The 21628-nt window shown below is 40.0% G+C and overlaps 1 protein-coding gene across 10 annotated transcripts in view; it reads right to left on the bottom strand.

Moving 5' to 3' along the window:
* RIMBP2 (RIMS binding protein 2) overlaps positions 1-21628 on the bottom strand; it is a 132074-nt gene that overhangs the window by 8077 nt on the left and 102369 nt on the right. For 4 of the 10 annotated variants that reach the window (XM_061355380.1, XM_061355379.1, XM_061355377.1 and 1 more), the window contains 11 exons: positions 21355-21506; positions 18655-18731; positions 17594-17703; positions 16372-17181; positions 14143-14294; positions 13310-13777; positions 11703-11852; positions 10309-10467; positions 6687-7412; positions 4885-5002; positions 1699-1851 (listed from right to left, as the gene is read on the bottom strand). In XM_061355380.1, coding sequence (XP_061211364.1) covers positions 1699-1851; positions 4885-5002; positions 6687-7412; positions 10309-10467; positions 11703-11852; positions 13310-13777; positions 14143-14294; positions 16372-17181; positions 17594-17703; positions 18655-18731; positions 21355-21506 — 3075 coding nt within the window. The remainder of the gene's footprint in view (positions 1-1698; positions 1852-4884; positions 5003-6686; positions 7413-10308; positions 10468-11702; positions 11853-13309; positions 13778-14142; positions 14295-16371; positions 17182-17593; positions 17704-18654; positions 18732-21354; positions 21507-21628) is intronic. The other 6 variants (XM_061355381.1, XM_061355378.1, XM_061355386.1 and 3 more) reach the window with 4 other exon arrangements.

Raw genomic sequence — 21628 nt, 5'->3', positions numbered from 1 at the left:
GATGTTATGAATTATGATGGAAATGTAGTTCAACTGTATCAAAGTCTTCCCAACCAACTTTCATACTAACACAACTTTTACTGTAATCTCCCCTTACAAATGGAGCTCTCCCATTTTTTGGTAGTAGTTCAAACATTCAATATGGAACATTTTAGGTAAAATTCCCCTTTTTGCCTCTACATGAGATGCATTTAACATTTGATATTTTTAAACTACCAGGAAAAAACTGTTGAGGGTCACAGCTTTAAGGGAACAGCTATGAACTCTTGGGTCCAGAGTGCAAAAGAGAGTATGAACAGGGAAAAAGTGCAGAACAGCAAAAGGGCAGGGAAAAATTCCAGCCAAGAAGCTTTACGCAGGCACAAAGCACAGAAAGGAAGTGTCAGAAAAGGACGTATATGGGACAGAAAGCAATGGGACAATAAGGATGGGATTCTCCCCTGTTCTGCCCTCCTCCCACAGTCAGGTTACAGTCATACTCAGGCCCACCAGGTAGGCTGAGGGGTGTTTTGTAAATTAAAAGTACCAATGTGTGCATCCAACCCCAAGTGCAGTTACTGGGGGTTTGTTGCAAACATCAATTGTAGCCAAAGGTGTCTCTGGTAAAAGCACTGCCTGTAACAGTCTGACTCAGTCACATTTGCTTCAGTGAACCAGAAAGCAATCTCATGATTAGCTCGTCAGCCACTTATCCAATATTTTCAAGAGGCAAAGCTGTGTATCATACACGTACACACAGAACCATGTATGTAAAGTTCAGTCTTTGGATGCAGCCAGCCGGATTCCCAACTGATGCACAGTGACAACCACAGCTGCATGATATTTACCACATACACACCAACATACGCAAGCTGATGATCTGGTTGCAAGTCAGATTTGTTTAAAACTCAACATTACATTATGATTACACTAAAATTTCAGGACCCCTTTTGTTTCATTGCAGATACCAACAAAAAAACCCCTAATGCCTTATGTGTTTCTAAATTCTATATATGGCCTGGGCTGCATTTATGGGTTAACTGTTTCACTTCAATTTAGGGTGTTATGAGCTATGAAAACTGAGATGTTGATCATGTGATGATTTCTATGTTGATGAAGCAACAAATACTATCAGTAGTAGGTATAATTGCCTTAGTTATGCAACACAAGTTTGTCATTATGATGTAATTATCCCTAAAAATAAGAATAATTTTTGTCTTCAAGTGACACAGCCAAAGTCCTGTGTGGTCACTGAAAAGATCCCAAACGTTCATTTAGCCCAAAGCTGTAAATCAGAACAATATTTGAACTGCTTCCTATTATAGGGCATTGGGTTGTGATATACCAGCTACTGTTTGTCCCTACCCAGGCTGTATGAATCAAAGGGAAATGTGGTCACATGGATGGATGCTGTTCAGGTGTGTACAGTACATACTGACTGGCATTAGTAGCAGCATAGCTTCACAGAGGTTCATGCAATGCACTGGGCTTGGGCTCAGTCAGGTATGGAGAGGCTGCACAGCAGTGTCAGGAGAGAGGACTAAGGGCTGTTTGTCCCTTACAGCTGAGCTGGAGAAACTTACCTGGGAGCAGGCAGGACTCAAGAGCTAGGTTCCCCTGGCATTGTGCATTGCATGCAATGTTGTCATACAGAACCCACACTTGTTAACACGCAGCTCTACAATGTGTCTGTCAAAGGAGGAATAACGTTCGGCATACCGTATCTAGATTCAGAGGCCATGGTACGCTGCTGAGGCCATTTCTTGTGTCCACCAATGCTGCGATAATAAGCTTCTTCTTCTACAGGTGAAATATTTCCCTCACTACCTGACCGAGACCGAGCGCCTTCACTGTTACTGTCCATTGTAATTTCTATGGAGAAAAAGGGAATGATCTATTAAAACATATTGTATAGTTGCCTTTGCGGAGGCTCCTGCGGGCAGGCTTTGCCTACCTTTGGTTTCTCACTTGCATATAGTAGGACAGATAAACACTGCATAAGCTTTGCCAGATGTCTCAGCCTCTAGAAATCCTTCTTCAGCAGGGGTATCACAGAAATGCGCACCTTCTCTTTTTAAAGCATCTGAATTTTGTGCTTTTGAAAGTTCACACACTGTAAATATCGTCTGTTAAGTTGTTGGATAGGAATCATCGTTTATTACGAGGTTTAAGCAATCCTACCTGCCAGATCTGCAAGGTCAAGAGCACTGTAAACTGTGTTTCACCTTCTAAAGTATCAACCTAAAAACAAAAATTCATTCATTTACTTCAGTCCTACCTGCAAGAAGATACTCAAGTATTTACAGCTTAACAGAGAAATTACCTCCCAGAATATAAATTCTGGAACATTGTGGAGAAAGGTTTGGTCACTGAATCCTAAGAACATTGCATTTTGAAAGTCTTTCCCGCTCATTAAGCTTCCCAGAGCTGCCCTACGAACTTTTCATCACTAAGGTGACCCCTTTGTTGAACAGCACAGCAAAGACTCCAGGCATGCATGGAAAGGAATAAGCTGCTGCCAAGAAATTTGTAACCTGTGGTTTTAAGCTGGATGCTGAGACCAACACCAGTTTCATGTATTTAAGCAGTTTTAACTTTGGCTCAGTTGTATTTACTTCCTCCTTTCCCTTTATTTTACTCTGCTTTGCACTTTGTGGAACTACATATTACAATGATGCAGTTATAATACCTTCCTTCTCCAAACCCCATGCTTGCGGTCCTCATTCAGGGTTAACTTCCTCTGTCAGTGGGAGTTCTGAACAGTGGGTTCAGGTTTCTACAATGCACTGCCCTAGTTTTACCTCATCATCTGAACTCTTGATACATTTCCCATCTTCCAGGGTTTTTTTTCTCAGCAGGCTTACAGGAAGCAACTTCTGTGCAGAGTTTCATCAAGTGTTTACATTTGCTTCACTTGTCCTCAAAGTGATTTAATACAGAATGATGCTGAAAGTCAAGTATCGCATACAGACCTCTCAGCAATTTTAATCACTGGCCTTTCAGACAGAAATTAGGACTCAGACTCTAAACCACATGAGGCCTTTCAACAGCTTCACAGCAAACCATTTTATTTGTTAGCTACTGTACCTATTGCTCATTGGTTTGCTTGTTACCGGCATTAGACAAAGTTTTAACTTATTCCTTATGGAACTTCCCCAGAGAGCATCAATGGGTTGTCCAAAATACAGAAAACACCAAATCATTCCTTTAGTTCCACTGAAAGAAACAAAATCTGAGATTTTTTTCTATTCACCTGTTTGAGCACAGTAATTAATTTCTCTCATTCCTAAGCTGTTGCTCTTGAGCTACCGAGCAGCGAGCTCAGAACCCAGTGCTTTCCATGTCCTGACTTTGTTGATATAAAGTGAGCCTCGGTAAATTTAAACACTTTCCAAATAAAATGAACATTAAAAGGAGCCCAAAGGGTTAATGCAAACCTGGCTGCTCGCTAGTCATAAAAAAGTGTTTTAGCAAATAATAGGAAGAACTTCGATACAAAACTTGCTTTAAGTATTACAAACATAAACCAGAATTCTTTACTCCTGAGGAAAGAAAAGGCGGCTTTCAGATAAATGTAACATGAAAATCTCATGTTCTTCACAGCAGCACCCAAAAGCTACTTGGCTCGGCTAACAATAACCTGTGACCAGGAGCTCAACAGCCAGCCTGGAGCTGACTCTCCCCCTTTTCACAGCAGAGTAATTCCTTGACATCTGTGAAGATTGCCCTGGTTTACTCCAGGGTGTGGGATGACGATCAGCCTCTGAACACTTGTGCTACACTGAACACAGGAAGACAGCTTCATGCATGACAGCTGTGTGTGTGCTCTGCTCTATGGTTTCAATAATTATTATTATTTATAGATATCAAATAGTTGTGCCCATCAGTAGGATTTTGCTTTTAGTTTACAGTACAGGCATTTTAGGAGGATTCTATGAAAAGGGAAAAATAACATTTAAAAATGAAAGCATTCCTTAATGATCAGTTTCTTCCCTTCTGATAATCCCCATTTGTGACGGCTCTTATTCACAGAAATGTCAGGTGAGAATTGCCTGACATTGCCTACAGTATTCACAAATTAAAGTTCAGGTCAGGGACAGGAACCAGACCAAATTTACCTCTTCATGGAGTAACGTTCTGCTAACAGCTCACAGAACTCTTCCTGCACTGGTTTTTGATGTGTTTCCTGGTTTTCAGTGTGAATGTTTCTTATTTGTCAGTACAGAGTGCAAGTTTTAACAGATAAGTATTTGTTCACAGTGTCTTGATTCCATTATCCTTTCTGCACTACTTTTTGGATTTTCTGGTATACACCAGCATATAGTTTAAGTCATGAGTAAATCAGAATAGGGATGATTCTGTAAGAAATACCAAATCCAGTAAATATATTGGAAGCTCCACAAACTCGTTACATTTAACAGCTTCCATTTTCCTAGCTGAATTCCAAAAAGTAGTCAAGAAAATGGAAAGTGAATGCAAAATGACGGCTGATGAATGGAAAGATGGATGGCTGAAAGGATGGCTGAATGGGTACACATTCATTTTACTGACCCTATAGCAGCCTGCCTGCTGCTTTCTTCTTAGGTAAAGCTTAGGTAAAGCTTTCTAAGCTTTCTTCTTAGGTAAAATCTAACAGTATCTAAGTTTAACCAAGCTTAGAAAAGCTGCAATACCCACTAAATTCAATGAAGACTCCCAGTGATGTCAATGGCTACTGATTCAGCCCCCTGTGAGACCCCGGAACACTCATATTTAGATGGAGATGGTTTTAGTTCCATTTCATCCCATTTAAACTAAGAGGAACCCCAGTTCAATAGAAGTAAGTGTCTGATGTTTCTTTTTCAAGGACCACCTTCCCAACTCTGAGCTGCAAAGAACAGAAATGCACCAATCTCTCCAACTAACCAATGGAAGGGACCAACATTGGTCGAGACCTTTGTGGCACTGCACTGCCATGAGAGGACCTTCGCCCTGCATGCTCCACCCTTTCAGGCCGTCCTGCAGATGATGGATTACCTAAAAGCTAAAAGACAACAACAGAAAAAACAGGTTTGTAAGTTACATGCATGGCAATATTATGGTTACGTGGTCGGACATTAATCAGGTCAATCACATTTGGAAGCATAAGCTCTAAAGGCAACTAAACTTAGTTTTTAACTGAAAGGTTAGCTGAAAAGTAAATACTGTTGCCTTGCAAACCTGCAAAAGAAAAAATGGTTCCTTGATTTATGGCAGAGTTTTGTAACCAGCAGTCACACATCGGAACAAAAAGAAAAGAAAAGAATAATTTTTGACATATTCTTTTGCCTTTGTTGTTGCTGCTAAGATGATGTTACAGTCTCCTGAAGAGCAGTACAATCAGTCATGAGAGCTGTGGAAATCGGCCTGCACTGAAAGGCAAGCCTTTCTTTGCATTCAGCTATAGAGTTTTGTCCAGTTTGCTGCATGGGAACAAGTGTACATCCTTCTGTTCTTTGAGCACACTGCTTTGCTATAATGGCCTTCAGTTGTTAAAGCCTTTTAAAGGTCACTGAAATATGTAGAAGGGAGTGCAGACACTTCATCTCGCATTGCAGCTGGCTCTTTCTGTTCACTACCCTTGCAGAAAGTGTTGCTATTTTAATAACCAAATGGTACTATTTTAATGCTCTCCAGAGCATTTATCATGCAGTCATTGAGATTAATTCAGCTTGGGCACCAATTTCAGTGGGTGAAATTTTTAAGGATCATTTCAGCATAAACTGCTAGACTAGAAGAGCAGGCAGCTGGTTTCTACACATTAGATTTGAGGTTTCCACTGTTGCAGACTGAGAGGGTAAAGAACTTGCTTTGGTCTTTAGGGAGCAGGGAAGCCTAAGGATGCATCTATCAAAGCGTGGAGACTCTTCTATAGATTAATGGACAGAAATGCAAATAGGCAAGATCACACAGAGGCATCCTTGAAAGATATGGAATGGCCCTGGCCTCTCCCTTTGGAAGAAGCTGTTTGCCTGCATTCTCATGCAGAGATGCAGTCTGCAACTTCAAAGGCAAGAAGAGATGGTCTAAAAAGGAAGGCAAAGTAGTGACAGTGCAGATAAGGTAGCAAATGGAAATATGATGAAACCTGTGACTCCATAAATCTGGGTCACTGTCACACTTGGGGGAGAATCTTGATTCTTGTCCAGAGATATTTCATGATAAAGAGCATATCCTGAAAATTCTGGGAATGAGGTGAATAAAAACAACATGATGAAATGACATCCTTGACATCAAAAAAAAATCAAATAAAAAATGACTGATGAAACATTTTTCCAGTTAAAATGAAGCTTTTTTTTAAAAAAGCGACATTTAGATGGGCAAAATAAAGAAAAACAGTCTTTTGGAAGAATTATAGTTCAGCTAACCCTTAATTAAAATTTAGATTCAGTTGTCCTTTAATAAAAGCAGCCATTATTGTAATTTGTTCTGTGGGAAAATCATTGTAAAGCAAATGAAACTGATTGCAGCATGACACAAAAAGGACTGGAAAGAAAAATGTGGAATAATAAATAATAAAAATGAATGGGGAGGGGAAAAGAAAAAAGAGGAAAAAATGTAGCAGAGAGGCACAAAAGATGGACTCTAAAAATTAACTGAGGAGGGAAAAAAAAAGAGGAAAAAGAAAAAAGAAAGAAACCAGACTGATTTGGCAAGCAGATGTTAGAAGGAAGATTTATTTCACACACCAGAGAGTCTTCTGCATCTCTGTGGGATGGCTTTGCAAGTGGACCAGCTGCCCTAGAGTCAGCCATTTTTAAGTCGGTCTTCCAGCCTCCCTGAACATCTTCATTAGTCAAATTATCTGGTCTAGTGCATTTCTGAGTCTCATACTTTTTGTCATAACTGGGCTTGACCTGTTCACTCCTGGGCTCTACAAAGGAAGGACCCAGGTCACCAAAATCCTCTTCAATGCTGGTTTGTCTGGTTAAGGTTTTCCTGCGAGCAAGCAGTGGCCTCATGCTTTTCCTGCACGAACAGTTAGCAGTCTCTGCACAACAGCTAGATGCAACGTTGGCAGAAACTGAATCACAAGTATATCTGAAATTAAAGCGAGATTCTTCTTCTTCACTTCCACAGTCTAGTCCACTGTCTGGGCTCCTCGATAAAGACCGGCTATATTTACATCCTTTGTCGTCTGCAGCAAAATCCTCCATGCCTGAAATTCTGTGCTTGGCTGGGTACCAGAAGTTGTGATGCTGGTCTTGATTGTAGGGCCTAGGTGGTCTAGAGCCTCTAGCTATTGTGGGTTTCTTTTTATAGGGCATACCTAAACCCTGCTTGTACAGCAGTTCAGAGTATTCACCATCCTCTTCAGCTACTTCTGGAATACTGAAAAGCTTTTTACTGTGATGTATCTGCTGTGTAAAGTCAGGCTGTTCCAAATAAGTGGCTTCAGTGGTCTTATCGCACTCCTTAAAATTGTGTAATGTTAAAAACCAGACAGGGAACAAACAGTGCGTGACAAAAATAAAATGGGAGGGAAAAGGGAGAAGAAAAGAAAATAAATACAGAATTAGTTTTAGAGCAATGGCAAACATAAGACATGCAGCTTATTTAGTGAAAAGGATGTCATGCTTTGAATGAGAATCTGTGAAAAATAAAGACATGATTAAGAAGTTGCCGGATGTCAGATACAACATGAGAAGTCAGTACAAACAACTGAGTGATGCTCTTACAAGAATAAACCCATGCATTTAAAACAAAACAATAAAAGCCACATACAGGTTTCAGCATGGTGAATGAGAATGGCATTAAAACACAGCACTAATGCTTAGTACGTTCCTTGCCCCATGCCAAACTGCAATGTGATTTTATTTTGTAACCAGAACCCATGTCTGAGAATTAAAATTCTGCTCTAGCAAGCTTTCTTGCTTTGCATCTACTAAAGCATCCTATGAATAGGGAATATTAAATCTGCTGCCAGAGGAGAGCTATTCTGCAGACATCCTTTGTAAAACACCTGCACCATTTTTACAGCTTGGCTTCCACAGAAAGGACCCTGAGAGGCAGCCTGCACTGACAGCACTGCCATCAAACCTTCATAATCTCATACCTGCTTGATAAAACCAGTACTTGAAATCAACCCATCAGCAGAAGCAAAAGCCTCTGTTTATACCAGAAGTAGGTAAAAACTATCCCAGACTGGCTAAAACAAGCATTCAGAACACAACAGGCACGTTTTGTCATTTTTCTATTACATCTATACAGACATGGGCTGATGTGAGTGTCTTCGCTGGACTTTGAGACGAGCGAAAAATGATGCAGGAGGTGTCAGGTTTGACTGACATGGTTTATAGAGGTTACATGACCGAGATCACCCCTCCTTGTACTTCACTCAATGCCCAGATCGAGTAAGTCTCTGGACACAACTGCACCCATAAATAATGACAAGATCACCTTGAAGACTTCAGCAATACCTCTCTCTCTGAGCATATTAAAATTCACTGGGTTTTGGACATCTTCCTTTTTCAGGCACTAGGAACTTTCAAAGTTACTTTATATTTGTTTCATCTGTTTTCATTCCTTTTTAAAACATGCATCACTCTTGTGAAACTTTTGAGACAAACTGCCATAAAAGTAGAAAAAAGTCAATGAATATGAATATGGTTAGTTTTGACTGGAGCTCAAACATCCCCCATTTTAGAATCCTAGATCAGGTGAGCGAGTTGAATCTTCCCTTGATCACCCATGTCAGCCTTTGTTTTGGGGAACCACTGGACTGAATAATAGCCTCCCAATAAGGCAAATATATACCTGCATGCAAAATGTTTTCTTGGAGCATCTATTAATTTGGGAGAGAATTCTCAATTACAGCTGCAAGGCATGGCTGGCATGCTTTCAGCTGCAAGAGGAACAGGAATCTGCTGACATGGAAAATTCTGCAAACACGGCTTCATTTCTTTTGTTAATTCCTGCTATTGCAAAGGGAAACTGCATCTAGTGAAGAAGGGGAAATGACCAAGCACTTTGAGAGCAGAATCTGACCTGCATTTTCTATCAGAAATCATATCAGCATGGTGGGCCATATCCTCCAAATGAGACTTGGGCTCATAACTCCCCAGGCAGTATTCATATACTGAATTCCACTTCTGCAGAATGAGTCAACCAACCGTACCCTTCCCATGCACCACTACATAAGAGGAGTCTGTCTGCAGACTTGAACAGGTCTGAAATGATTTACTACACCAACTAACAGTCTGAACCTTTCCTTTAAGTAGCAACACTGGCAATACTAATTTAAAACCAAGAAGTAAATATACTTTCTGAAGCACAAAGAACAAGAACAGTCTAGGGATAATAATTCACTCTTTCCCAGAGTAAGGGGACAGAAGAGGCATGCATTACGATTCAATTTTCAACCTTTGTAATAGCAGAATAATAGATTATTTTTTCTTTTTCAGAAATACCTGTCTCATTCCAGATGATAGTATCAAAGATACAAAGATATCAAAGATAGATGATAGTATCAAAGAACTGAATGAAAACAGTTACAAGAATGGTCAAAATTCTTGTATGCATGAGAAACTAGTATTGGATTTTAGTTAAATAAGAGCATACAGGACAAAAAATCAACTTCTGAGTTTCCCTGCAGTTCAAGTCATCCAGCTTTCTATGAAAACACAATTTAGTGTAATTGCTAGACACATTAAAAGCAAACACAATTTACATGCATTAATATACTATGGGAAATACATATTCTGTATTGGGTAGGTTCAACATTCTAAGTGTGCTTTAGTTGTTAATGCTGAAGCTGTCTTTCAGGATGAGCATTGCTGTGCAGTGTTAAAGCAGTATTTCTGATAGGTGTTTCCTGTCTCTCGTGATTCCTTAGAGCACAAGAATCGCTACTAAAGCATTTCTCAAACAAAGCTGACCCAACTCCCTTTCTTACAAGCATGCTTTAAAGCCTGTGGAGGAGATGGGACTAGTACTAGGACAGGGACAAATTACTCAGACGTTTAAAACCTAGGTTGTTCTTTCACTGTATGCATAGATGTTTATATAAAACTCCCTGCTCAGAAACAGCACACTGTTGTTGTTGTATGGACATGGGAAAGGTCCCCAGGTACAGAACAGAAATTGCAACTTCAACAATTACATATAGGAAAACAGTCAGTTAAAAGATCAGCTATCAAATAATGCAAAACCCAAAAGCAATTACACGTATTACTTTACATCATAAATAATGACATCATAAACAAGGTTCACCCCAGTTCTAGGACTAGGAAACAGTGTGATTTTTAATGCTCTGCAAAATCCATAACTAACAGAAATGTTCAAAGAAGGTTTCTCTACAGCCACACTTACCTTAAGTGCATTGTGTGAAGTCACACTGACTCGTCGCCTTCCTCCATCCTCCAGCTGCATTTCTGAGTACAGCTCTTCCTCATCTTCTTCCATAATATCAGACAAGTCAGAACCTCTGCTGCTCTCTGTATGGTACTCTTCACCATGGCAATAGTGAGGCTAATTGACAGGATGAAAGAGAAAAATCTTTACTGACTGTAAAGCTGAAAATCCTTGTTTAACACCAATGAGGACGAGAGCATATCCTAGGTTTGCACAGCAGACTAGTAGCTACATATACATAATAGCATGCAGCTTGCTGGTCTGTTCTAGTGGAGAGATCACATTTCAGTTTTTTTTGCCCACTTATGCTCCCAACTCAAGAAATCCAATCTTAATCCCATTGGTGATACAAAAAAACGATGTCTGCACTCACAGCACCCAACCTAGTTTTAGCCTTGATTCTTAAACCATGAGGTCCTTCATGCATCAGTGCACTTGCTGACCAAACTGCAAAGGCCCTAGGATAATTCTCATATCACCTGCTCTTCACAGATGTTTGCTGCATCACATTGTAATTTAAAACTGATCAGCATTTAATTCTTGCAGGATGGTACCATCATTGTATGATACAGCCAGCTAATGAAACTCGAAGCTTTCATTCTCTCAAACAGGAGTGGCCTCTGTAAACATCTTAACAAATCAGACCATGAACAGAACTCAGTATTCCTGAATTTTCAAATGGAGTCACCTGACTGTCAGATTGCAGGGGAATCTTTGAACAATCAGGTATTCTAGAAGCACTAGAAGTCTAGAAGTTACTGCATTCCTTCCTCCCCAAGTAGTAATGAAGAAAAGACTTTAGATAGGGAATCAGCACATGGAATAGCAGTTCCTTCTGGAAGATACTGGCAGCACATGGCCATTATAATGAAATTAGCAGCTAATAATTTCTTATGGAGAAGGCCATCATAGATGAGATTTCACCAATTTTCTCCAATTATTTCTTCCCTAACAAACCCAGTAGTAGAAGTGAGCATTTTTCATAAACGATGGAAACGAGCAATTAAAACACAAGTAGGTGAAGCTATAAAATAAATGTCTAATAATCAAGCTATACTCTTAACACACTCTAGCTGTTTGGCCAGGCATAATTTCAGCTCTATTTCTCAAAGTGCATTTCTTGACACAGTCTTTTAAAGCAATGAGGAATTCTTTCAGCCTTACATGAAAACTAAATCTGAAACCTAACCAGATCTGAGAATACTTGCAGCCACAGAGATTTCACATCTAGCTTTGACGAAATTCCTAGTAGGTAACAGAGCTTAATCATTTTAGGCTTCAAAGAATTTAACTTCATTGAGCCCTTGTTTCACATGAGACACCTGAGACAGTAACAAGATCAGGCTACTTACTTGCTTTCCAAGTTCTGACCCTTTCAGGAAATCATCAACTGAAGTCCCCCTTCTTTTGACATTAGGAGAATCATAGCCATCTTCCTCCTCATCTGAGTTGGCGTACTGGGCGACATTACTCCTTTCACTAAAAACACTCCTCCTCTCCATCTAGAAAGCAACAAGAGAATTGTGAAGCAGCCAGCTCCTGCAATCAGTGGAAGAAACGGCAAATGTAAGACATTAGGACTCAAGAACACAACATTTAAACACACTCACGGTTTAAAGCAATGTTGGTTTCCTGACTGTAACCTCAGTTTTCAAGAATTTTTTGCTTGTTGTATTCCTCTTGCTCATAAACAATTATACACTTTTATGTGAGCATCAGATCAGCTGCCAGCCTTCTTCCCTGTACCACTTATGTCAAAGTTCTCAGTATTCTACAGTCAGAGGTTGCTAACAAAGATGCCAATTTCCCCTTGGCAAAGGTTTAGGAGACAGCCTAGTCACTACAGCAGCATTTTTTACCTCTGTACAAAAAGAATCTATAGAATGTGTTCTTCCTCTGCTCTGACTCTAACCCTCAGCTACTTGATTCCTTCTGCTTACTCTCATGACAATAACCATCAGCCACCTAACAAGCTGGACGAAGGGCAGGAAGAAGACACACAGCTTCTTCTGCAGCAGCCTACTGCAAGGGAAGGATTTCTACTTTTGGGCACTAAACATGACAAATATCATTGGCACTATTTGATTTAATTTAGAGTGAATCCACCTGTAAAATTCTGTCCAGATCCCTGAATTAAACCTTTCAAGCATCACTAAAATTAATGTAATTAAATATGGTTCAGCTCATGTCAGCAATTTTCAAAACCAGAGGAAGTATTTTAATTCTTTCCCTATATGGTTTTTAAATCAACTTTCACCTCAGAATGCCAAACAGACTTATTGCCTTTTCTCCCTCTATTACATTTATGCCAGTCTGCTTTATTTATAAAGAAGAGCAAGAAATACACACATGCCTATAGATGTATTTAGCAAACCTTACTGACCCAGAATTACTCAGCTGGGTTTAGCATACAAGCATGCCTCTGTCTGCTGGTTAGATTCCCTTATGAGACTTTTTTTTGGTGAATTGTCATTTCGTGAACTGTCAGAAAGATTAGCTCTCACAGTGACTCTGCTGCTCAGGACTGTCGTCTAGCTGTCTATTTAGGGACCCATTTTTAAACTGCCCTTTATTGCTTTGGTCTCTTTCAAAGTACTTCTGAACTTGGCTGACTTTTCTCACACAAGCATAAACCTCCCTTTTGAGTCCTGCAGGATCCAAGCACAAACTTTGATGATTACTACCCCCTGCCCAGAACTAAGGCTCTGCATTTTTGGAGACAACATTTCTAGTGCTGTTATGGGCTTTCTATGCCAATCAAAAGCTGACCTTTATGGTTACAGCCATACTTGTGGAAGATGGCACAGAATTTCAGCACACTGCTTCTTCTCAAACTACGGTTCTTTGGGGTTTAGGAACAATTAGCTGTTCCTTAAAGCATATGATGAAAAAAATCCACAATGAATAAAGCCAGACTAAAAAAAAAAAAGCCTTTTTGAAAGAAAAAGTTTGCCTTTACCCTACTGCTTTCTGCAACTCGTTGTGCAGCTTCTCTTGCCATGGCTTTTGCAACAGTATTTGGGACAGGCGTGCCTTGAGGTTGAGGGAGTATTCGGTTAGGTGATGGAGACCTCCTCCCCTGGAGCGGGCTGTGGAAGTTGGGAGCAGGGGGCTCAAGCATGTGTCCATGAACAGGGGATGCCGAACGAGTCTGCTCCCATGACTCATCCATTTTCAAATGTGGACCTAAATGTTCTTCTTTGGTTTCTGGGGCTCCGGCACTTGCTAATGGCTTAGATTTGGGAGCAGTTCTGGGGTGAGGGGTTGGAGGCACCAGTAGATCAGCTGGAATGGCAGCAACAGAAGAATCCACTGATTCCCCTTGTGCAGAGAGTGTTCGAACAGTAACTTCCTTGGCTTCCAAACTCCTTAGTCTCATTAGCTCCACCAAGGTGTTCTCTGCTGTTGGAAAGATCACCTCTGCCACCTGAAGTAAACAAGCAACATATTAGCATGAAGATACCTAATTCCCTCCCCTCCAACCCCACTAAAGTACAGCCTTTCAAGTCTTAACATGGAGAGAATTACTGCCAACACAGAGCAGGCTGGAACACCCCACACCAGTTAGCACCAGTTATCTTTAACCCTTTCAATCCATTTGTCCAAAAGTTGAAGTGCTTATAGAAAGGCAGCTAATGAGCAAGATAATACACAAACAACAGTAGGTTCTACTGAAAGCTGAGAAAAGCCTGCACGCATCCAAGTGCTGCCACATGCTTATTGTTGCCTTTACCTGTCAGTTGAAATTCACGTAATGTGGATAGCCACTATAACGCCAAAAGGAGAACTCACCCGTTGACCTTTTGCATAAACACCATAGCCTGTAACATTGGCCCCATGGGAGGTCCCTGTTGCTGTCAGAGTTGGTGGTTTCCAGGATACCAGTACAGTTGCTGGGGTGGACCCACCCCGTACAGTAACATCTTGAGGTGGAGCTGGAGGACCTATGAAAGAACAGAACAGTAACTATACAGGTTCAAAAGCACTTATAGAAGCATAGGCTCAGTAGGTTATGGAGCCAGGAACTGGCCCTCAGCTTACAGCCATTAAGTAAGCTAAACTTCTTTACAAGATGGTCTGTACTTGCAACTTGCCATGGACCTATTTTTTATCCCTCCAGGCTGCATAACTGTTACGTACCCATAATAAGAAAGTTAACAGAAGGACGGAGAGAAAGGCCCCGGAGTGGCACTGTTGGTGGAAAACTGCTGCAGCTGACAGCAAATGACCTTTTGGTATAAATCTCTGCACTGAATGAACACTACAGACTCAGGAATCACTTTCAAAAGTCTCTGGACTGTGTGTGACTCCAAGTAATGATTTACAGGCCAGAAGCCCATTGATGCTAAGGTGCCATGTGAACTACAAGCCAGAACTTTAACCTTTTCAACCAGCAGCAAACTGGTTTAAAGGATGACTGGACTCAATGTGTTTGCACTGAAGGGAAAAAAAGACACCTACTAACCTTTTAAGGCATTTGCAACATGTTAGTGTTGAAATACATACTTAAAAGACATTATTACCCTACTAAAAATAGCTCTACTTTTGACAGAAAGTCAAAGTAAAAATATCGTTGAATTTATAGTCATTGGTTTCCAGGCATCCTGTTGTATTAGTTTAACAGTCAAATCTTGAGAAGTGTTTCATGCTAAAACTTCAGAAGCAGGGTTCAGCTGTAACCATCTCTGTGTAATAGCCAGAAGAATGCAAACCTTGGTTGCTGTGAGTTTGCTCATTTATTGCTTTAGCATACTTCAGCAGCTAGAGGGAGATACAGCATGGGAAGTGTTTGCCCTGAAAAAACATCACTGGAAAGGCCTTCCTTTCCCAAATAATAAAGTCAACATAGCTAATAAGTTCAAGCCACCATGTAGGCAGTATCTCCCAAGTGCCACACAACACAAATTTAAAACACACTCCCCTTCAAGCAGATTCTGTAATAGCACTACACTTATCTCACTGAAATGACTGTAGACAAAAGAGTGAATGCCTGAGTTGAGAACATTTTTACTGGAACTATAAATCAACATCAAAAGCAGTAGACATACAAGCTTAACTCCCTCTCTACTCAACCAGCATCACGCTCCTGCATGTCTCCTTACACATAAGTCACGCAAGCCAAGGAAGAGACCAGAACTAATTCCTGTCCCTTTTCTAGAATCAAATCTCAGCAGGGAGTCAATTAAGCCATAGCATGGTACATGCTGTTGAAATTTCACTTGCCAGGAGTCACTTGTATTTGACTATCCCTGCTTCAGAGACATTCAGTGCTTTGAAAGTCTGAATATATACAGTCTTCTACTTGCCCTTGATTAGATGACCTTGGTGAGATAGATTTATAAAGAGAGATGATCAAATTTTTCAGGTACACCCCCAAAATTGTGAGATTATCCTTTAAATTGCATTACATTATTTCTGCTCTAGTTTTCAACATTACTTCACTGTTCTTAAACACTGGGAAAGGACTGTTAACACTTATCAACATTCCTAATGTGAAAGCACTTTCCAAAACACAGCCAATTTGCTATCTTTACAAATTCAAATTGTACAATGTGATTGCAACTTAACAATCAAAACGCATTTGCATCCCCTAAATGACTGTTGCTTCTCTAAGATGTCTGTGTTCATTTTCAGTAAAAAGTGCTTTAAGACATACAAACAACACTCAAATAATGTGTCACAAGTAATAACTGTATTTTTCCCAGTGTTGTTCATACCAATGAAAATAAATTACTACTAGAAATACTATACCTGGACATACTAAATACAAATGGAGATTACCCTGACAAACTGTGCAATCTGTGATGATGGTAAGCATGGCTTTCCCTAGTTATCTCCCCAAAATGTTCCAGTCAGAACAAAGAAGAGAGTAACACAGGACAGAATTAGTTTTAGATGCCATAAAGCAAACTGTTAATCCCCAGTCTGCTCACGAAAGTGACATAAAGCTAAATGTTAAATTATTTAGTATTTTCAGAGAAACATAACAAGCGTTTTTGGGTAGGGAGGAAAATATCAAACCTGCTGGCAACGTAGAAAATTCCACAAAGGCCTCCTTTTTTTCTCGCTGTTCCAGGGGAAGCTGCCAGGGCATCTGATGGGGCTTTGCCATGACCTTCACCTTGTAGGCCATATTGGGCTTCAAATTAAAAAAATGATACTTGTAGCTAGCAGCCTTGACAATGTCAAATTCTTCTTCATTTAGAAAGATCACATGACTGTAATTACTATTTGTAGGGAGCCAGGACAGCTCAGCAGAAATCTGGGTTATGTTGTCCACTTTAAGATTAGAGGGGGCCACTATGACATCCTTCCCAACTAACAAAGTGCACTGCAGTTCATCTGAGTTACCCTTGTTTGTGATGCTCTGAATTGATATTCTGTATGTACAAGTAGAAATATTAAGCTTCTCTATAAGAGCTTTTGTTCTGCTTCCCAAGGTTACGTTCATCCGTACTTCTTTGTCAACCAGAACATTGTAGCTGCTAATGGTTCCCCATCCGGGTGGCACTACCGGTGGCTCCCAGCCCACAATGACACTTTTGGCTAGTTGTTTAATAAGGGTGATTTTTCTAGGATAAGGCACAATGTCTTCTCCAATTTCATCAATGTTCACATCCAGAGTCCCTGCACCATTGCTGATTACACTAGAGTCTACATGACTTGGTGGACTTATCTCCAAGAGATCTCCTTCCAAAACAGGACCAGAATGGTTGATAAAATTCTGATCTTGTTCACTGCTTAATGTGCTTGATAATCGGGTCTCGTTGTCTTGAACAAAATCCACAAAGTTTGAAGGGACTAGTCCTCTTTGTCCATCTAGAAGTTCCCCTGGTAAGAAAGAACAACGCCGTTAAAAAGGAGCATACCTTTTACATGTCAATGCCTTGCAAGAGACAAGATAAGGAAGAAGATATAAGTGAAAACTGCATATAAACAACGTTCACAGTTTCAGAATAGAAAGGCTCAGTGAGGCAAAACCCAGAAATGCCGGTAAGCTTTCTTGTCGACTTAAAGCTTGCCAGTAGGAAAAGCTGACAACATAAAATATCTTATAATTAGCTTTGCCTGCAAGGAGCGGCTTTGCTGGTGCAGAAACTCTGTTAATTGACACAATGATGATGGAATAATTTTAGCAACTTATTTGGTAGTAGATGAAGGAAGGAATCAGGAGTGTGTTTGACAGATGAACTGCTTTCAATCTGCATGAATTAGCATGAATTCACAGATTGAAAAAAAGTACCTTCATAAAAACCATCTTCATCCATATCTCCATACACATACAGGTACTTTCCTGCCGTAAGGGGGAGCTCTGCTTCTGGATTTTCATTTGGTCCATCAAAAGGGTTATAACTGCAATGGAATACAGATGGAAAATGTGTGTTCACTTACAACCACCACAACTACCACACAACTGCGTATTAATCAGAAAAAGATGTATAGTTCTAGGCCTACACAGCATGGTAATTCCTCAGTTCAATCTTTTTGCTTCTTTCCCTTCTGAAACATACATTCTGAGCTCAGTCTAGGTCAGTTTGTTGTGAACTGCAAGCGTACCAACAGGCTGCCATGAAACGACCTATTTGCTGAAGTGCTCCACACTTAAAAGCACATCTTCTTCTATAGAATTTACTCACACGTTTCTCAGTTGGGACTCTTGGAATACACTGGCCATAGTATTTTCTTTTTTTAAAGTGAATTAAAGCACTCTGTTGTGGAGGTCTTTTTCTGTACCCATATTCCATCTATCAGACAGTCTTTTATACAAGTTTAACTTCAACAGAAACAAGTTTAATAGAGACAAAACCAGGGAGTTTACACCTAAAACAAGGTACTCATAGAGAAAAACTTCTTACAAAGTTTTAAAATCCATATCCATCTGGAAAGAAATTGTTAAGTCACAGAAAATTTTATTGTCACAGTACTTCATATCTGAAATTTTAATGGGCAAAAAAAGATAAGAGGAAATTTCAAATCTTTCGTGCACTGATGAAAAAAAATCTGTAAGAACAGATTGAGACATCCTTCATGAAGGAGGAAGTACACCTCATCTCATTTAGACCTTGAAGGGTAGAAATACAGGAGTGGCTAAAAGAGGCATGCCATGCTAAACTTTCTCTGACAATAAAAGCACATGGAAATGGCAGTATTGTGCAGCCACTGCAAACAGGAAAGGGGTCTGTCATGCATAACACTGGTTCCTGGTAGTAATTTAGTGCATGAATAAAAGCGAAGCAAAACCAAACACTGAATATTACAAACATGTATTATAGAAGTAATGAGCTGGGGGGGGGGGGGGTGTACCTATATCGGGCAATGCAAAGATGGACTTTCCCAGAATATCTCTGCTTTGAGGTATTGGAATTCTGATCATTATCCATCTGTAAAGACAACAAAAAAAAATACAACGGTATTTCAAAAAGCACTGTTTTCCTGATGGGTGATAGAAATCACACAGCAAACATGCAACATTTAAGAATAAATAAATTCTGTTATAACAGGGTTAATTTTACTTGGAAGAGCTTAGGCTACAAAGGAACTGCAAGTCAAATTCTAACAGGGCAAAGAAATAGAGCTAATTCCTTGACATCTTGCTAGAGAGTCAGACCACTGCCTAAGAATGGATGGTGGTTTTCCTCAAAAGCTTGCTAAATTGGTCAGTGGAAATGGCTGAAGGAGATGTGATGCTGACCACACCATTCCTTTCATGCTGCCAACTAAAGACATGTTTTTACCATACCAGTCTTACTGACCACCTAACCCTTCTAAGTTTTTACTAAAGTCTTCATTAAAATATAGTAAACTCAGTTATTTCAAGATGACCTGTTGTAAGTGGTATGCCTAGTGTTTCCAGGCATAATACAGCAACATGATCACATGGACAATCTAGGGTGATAACCCTAATGTTTTCATCAGAAGTCATAGTAGAAACCTCATACCAGTGACTAAGTACTTAAGACAAAGGCTGAGTTTAGAGCTGGTGCAAGTGTCAACTTCCAAACATCTCGAAACATGAGAATCATGTAAGATATAACCCCCTTGGCAGTCCAATCCTCAGCAGCATCTGCTGAATTCCATCTTTCCCCTAACTGAAAGAAGTAATGTATTTCCTCTGAATTTACCATCACATTTAATTCAATTCTGCAAGGCCACACATTTATTCCATTATAAATCCAGTCTACAAACCCTGGAGATTAAACTGTAATGCTGAATCAACACAGACTCCACCTATTCTAGCTCTGTGCCAGGGATCTCTAGGTAAAACAGCAATGCTTTCTGTTACGCTTTGAGCCTAGTAGAGTTTTTACAGAGAGACGCACTTTCCTCATTTTACAGTATGCTGTGAACTCTTTCAGGAAAAATGAACAACTTTTCACCTGAGCTTGAGAGAACTTCAAGATAGAAATACTAGTTTTAACAGTGGGATCAAATAAGAGAAAAACTGAACATAATTTTATGATCAGGAAAATGTGAATATTGAACTGTAACTTTCAGGCCTAAACTGGTCCCTGCCTGGTTTTCTGCGGAAGAAAAGTGCACCAGAAAATTACTGAGTCAAGTCACTCAATCCTGTTGGGTTATTCTGCCAACACTGCACTTCCAGTGGTGAGACAGTAAGTCAGCTAACAGGTACTCCCCCCTGTGTAGCATTTGGGAATGAAGACATTTTCAAGTGTTATCATTCTGAAAAGTTTTTACAGGCATGTCACAAAGCTCCTACCTAACCTGATAATGCTTATTCTAGAAGACTCTGTTACTAGTAACAATCAGGGAAGTTGCAGATGTATTTTCACAGTGTTAATTGCTTTTATTTCACACTTCACAGCATTATGCACCATTTTTGGGTTTTATTCATACACTCTTCCTGGGTCCTGGGTATCCCTGAAAGAATGAAGCTTAATTTCTATGAGCTTGCATAATGTAAGTATGTATCACATAATTACACTCTAGAAGACACACGATGAACAATTCTGCAAGAGGGCTTGACATTCTCTGTGAGATAACCCAAAATAGAAAGAGGGAGTTAAACTTGATGTGCACTTCTATTTCTTGTTGTTAGTTTTGCCTCCCTAAGTCACGTTGTTAAGCTGTTTTTTCTGGTTTGACTACTTCAGGGTGCTTTTTCTGTGGCCTCTTCGAAAAGCAGTGAATGTTCCCACTTCTCAGCTATGCTGCTACACATAAATATACACATATATTTATTTGTGGATTCTCCTTACATATGCCCATGGAATTCCTACTGTACAAGAATATCCTGCACCATACTCAGGCTTGTGATCCATTTTAAAACATTTTACCAACTTCCACAGGTTCAGTGGCAATGAATATAAAGTATGCACACAGTTTCAATTTATTTACTTCCATAATGAATAAGAATGGGATTTAGACAGCAGGGTAGAGAGCAAAATCTGAAGATCACTTCCTTATAGCTGTCTGCCCACATCCTGCAATTTTCAATTCCAGGTTACAGGCTCAATATCAGTTTAGGAGACTGCTAGAAAGATGTCCTGCAGAATGAGCTACTTCACTGTCACAGCATACCTGCCTGGACAGGGCACTGCATGGAATTTCTCTTTCACCTGTCCAGGCTGTATCAAAATCACACCTTTTGGCAGATAAAATAATAATAAAGCTGCATAACACAGACATACACCAAAAGAAACACAAACAGAAATGCTGACTTACTACGCACAGAAGCAGTACAACAGTGAATGCATCACTGGAGGCTGAGGTTTCCACAGAATCTCAAGGCTCTCTCACACCCATTTTTTAATGTTGTGTAACTAGGGTATCAGCTAAGACTTCTTTGAAAATACCAGATTAATTCCCACTGGTTAACCAAGTCAATTCCCATGGTAACCAAGCTGTCTCAGAAAATGAGACCATTCATGTCTTGACCTTCTAAAAGCAGGTGGACCAACCTGCACTGGTCCCCTGGAGTGGAGAAGTCTTGGCCCCATAACATATATTTTCAGTAACAAATTTTAAAGGACAAAGACTCACGTCTGAATCAAATCTGCATCTTGGGGTACCAGATCTTGACTTGGACAGGAATGTAGGTTTGACAGACAATTGTTCTGGTTTGTCTCCAGATATTTGAAGGGGTCGGATAAACTCTGAAATCACACAACGACTTCCAGAAGGACTTTCATGACCTGGCAATGACCAAAACACACGTAAGTATTGTTCTCAAGCAGAAACATTGCCAAGTAATAAGAAGCAGTGAGTTATTTCCTCATACTGTTAAAAATCCTTCTAGAAAAAGAATAAGGTAGGT

This window comes from Neopsephotus bourkii, unplaced genomic scaffold (assembly GCF_033783945.1).
Source record: "Neopsephotus bourkii isolate Nb327-2 ecotype Australia unplaced genomic scaffold, CSIRO-AGI_Nbou_v1 NB_795, whole genome shotgun sequence".
Lineage (NCBI taxonomy): Eukaryota > Metazoa > Chordata > Aves > Psittaciformes > Psittacidae > Neopsephotus > Neopsephotus bourkii.
Note: the sequence above shows the minus strand (reverse complement) of the source record. Positions and strands in the feature narration are given on the sequence as shown.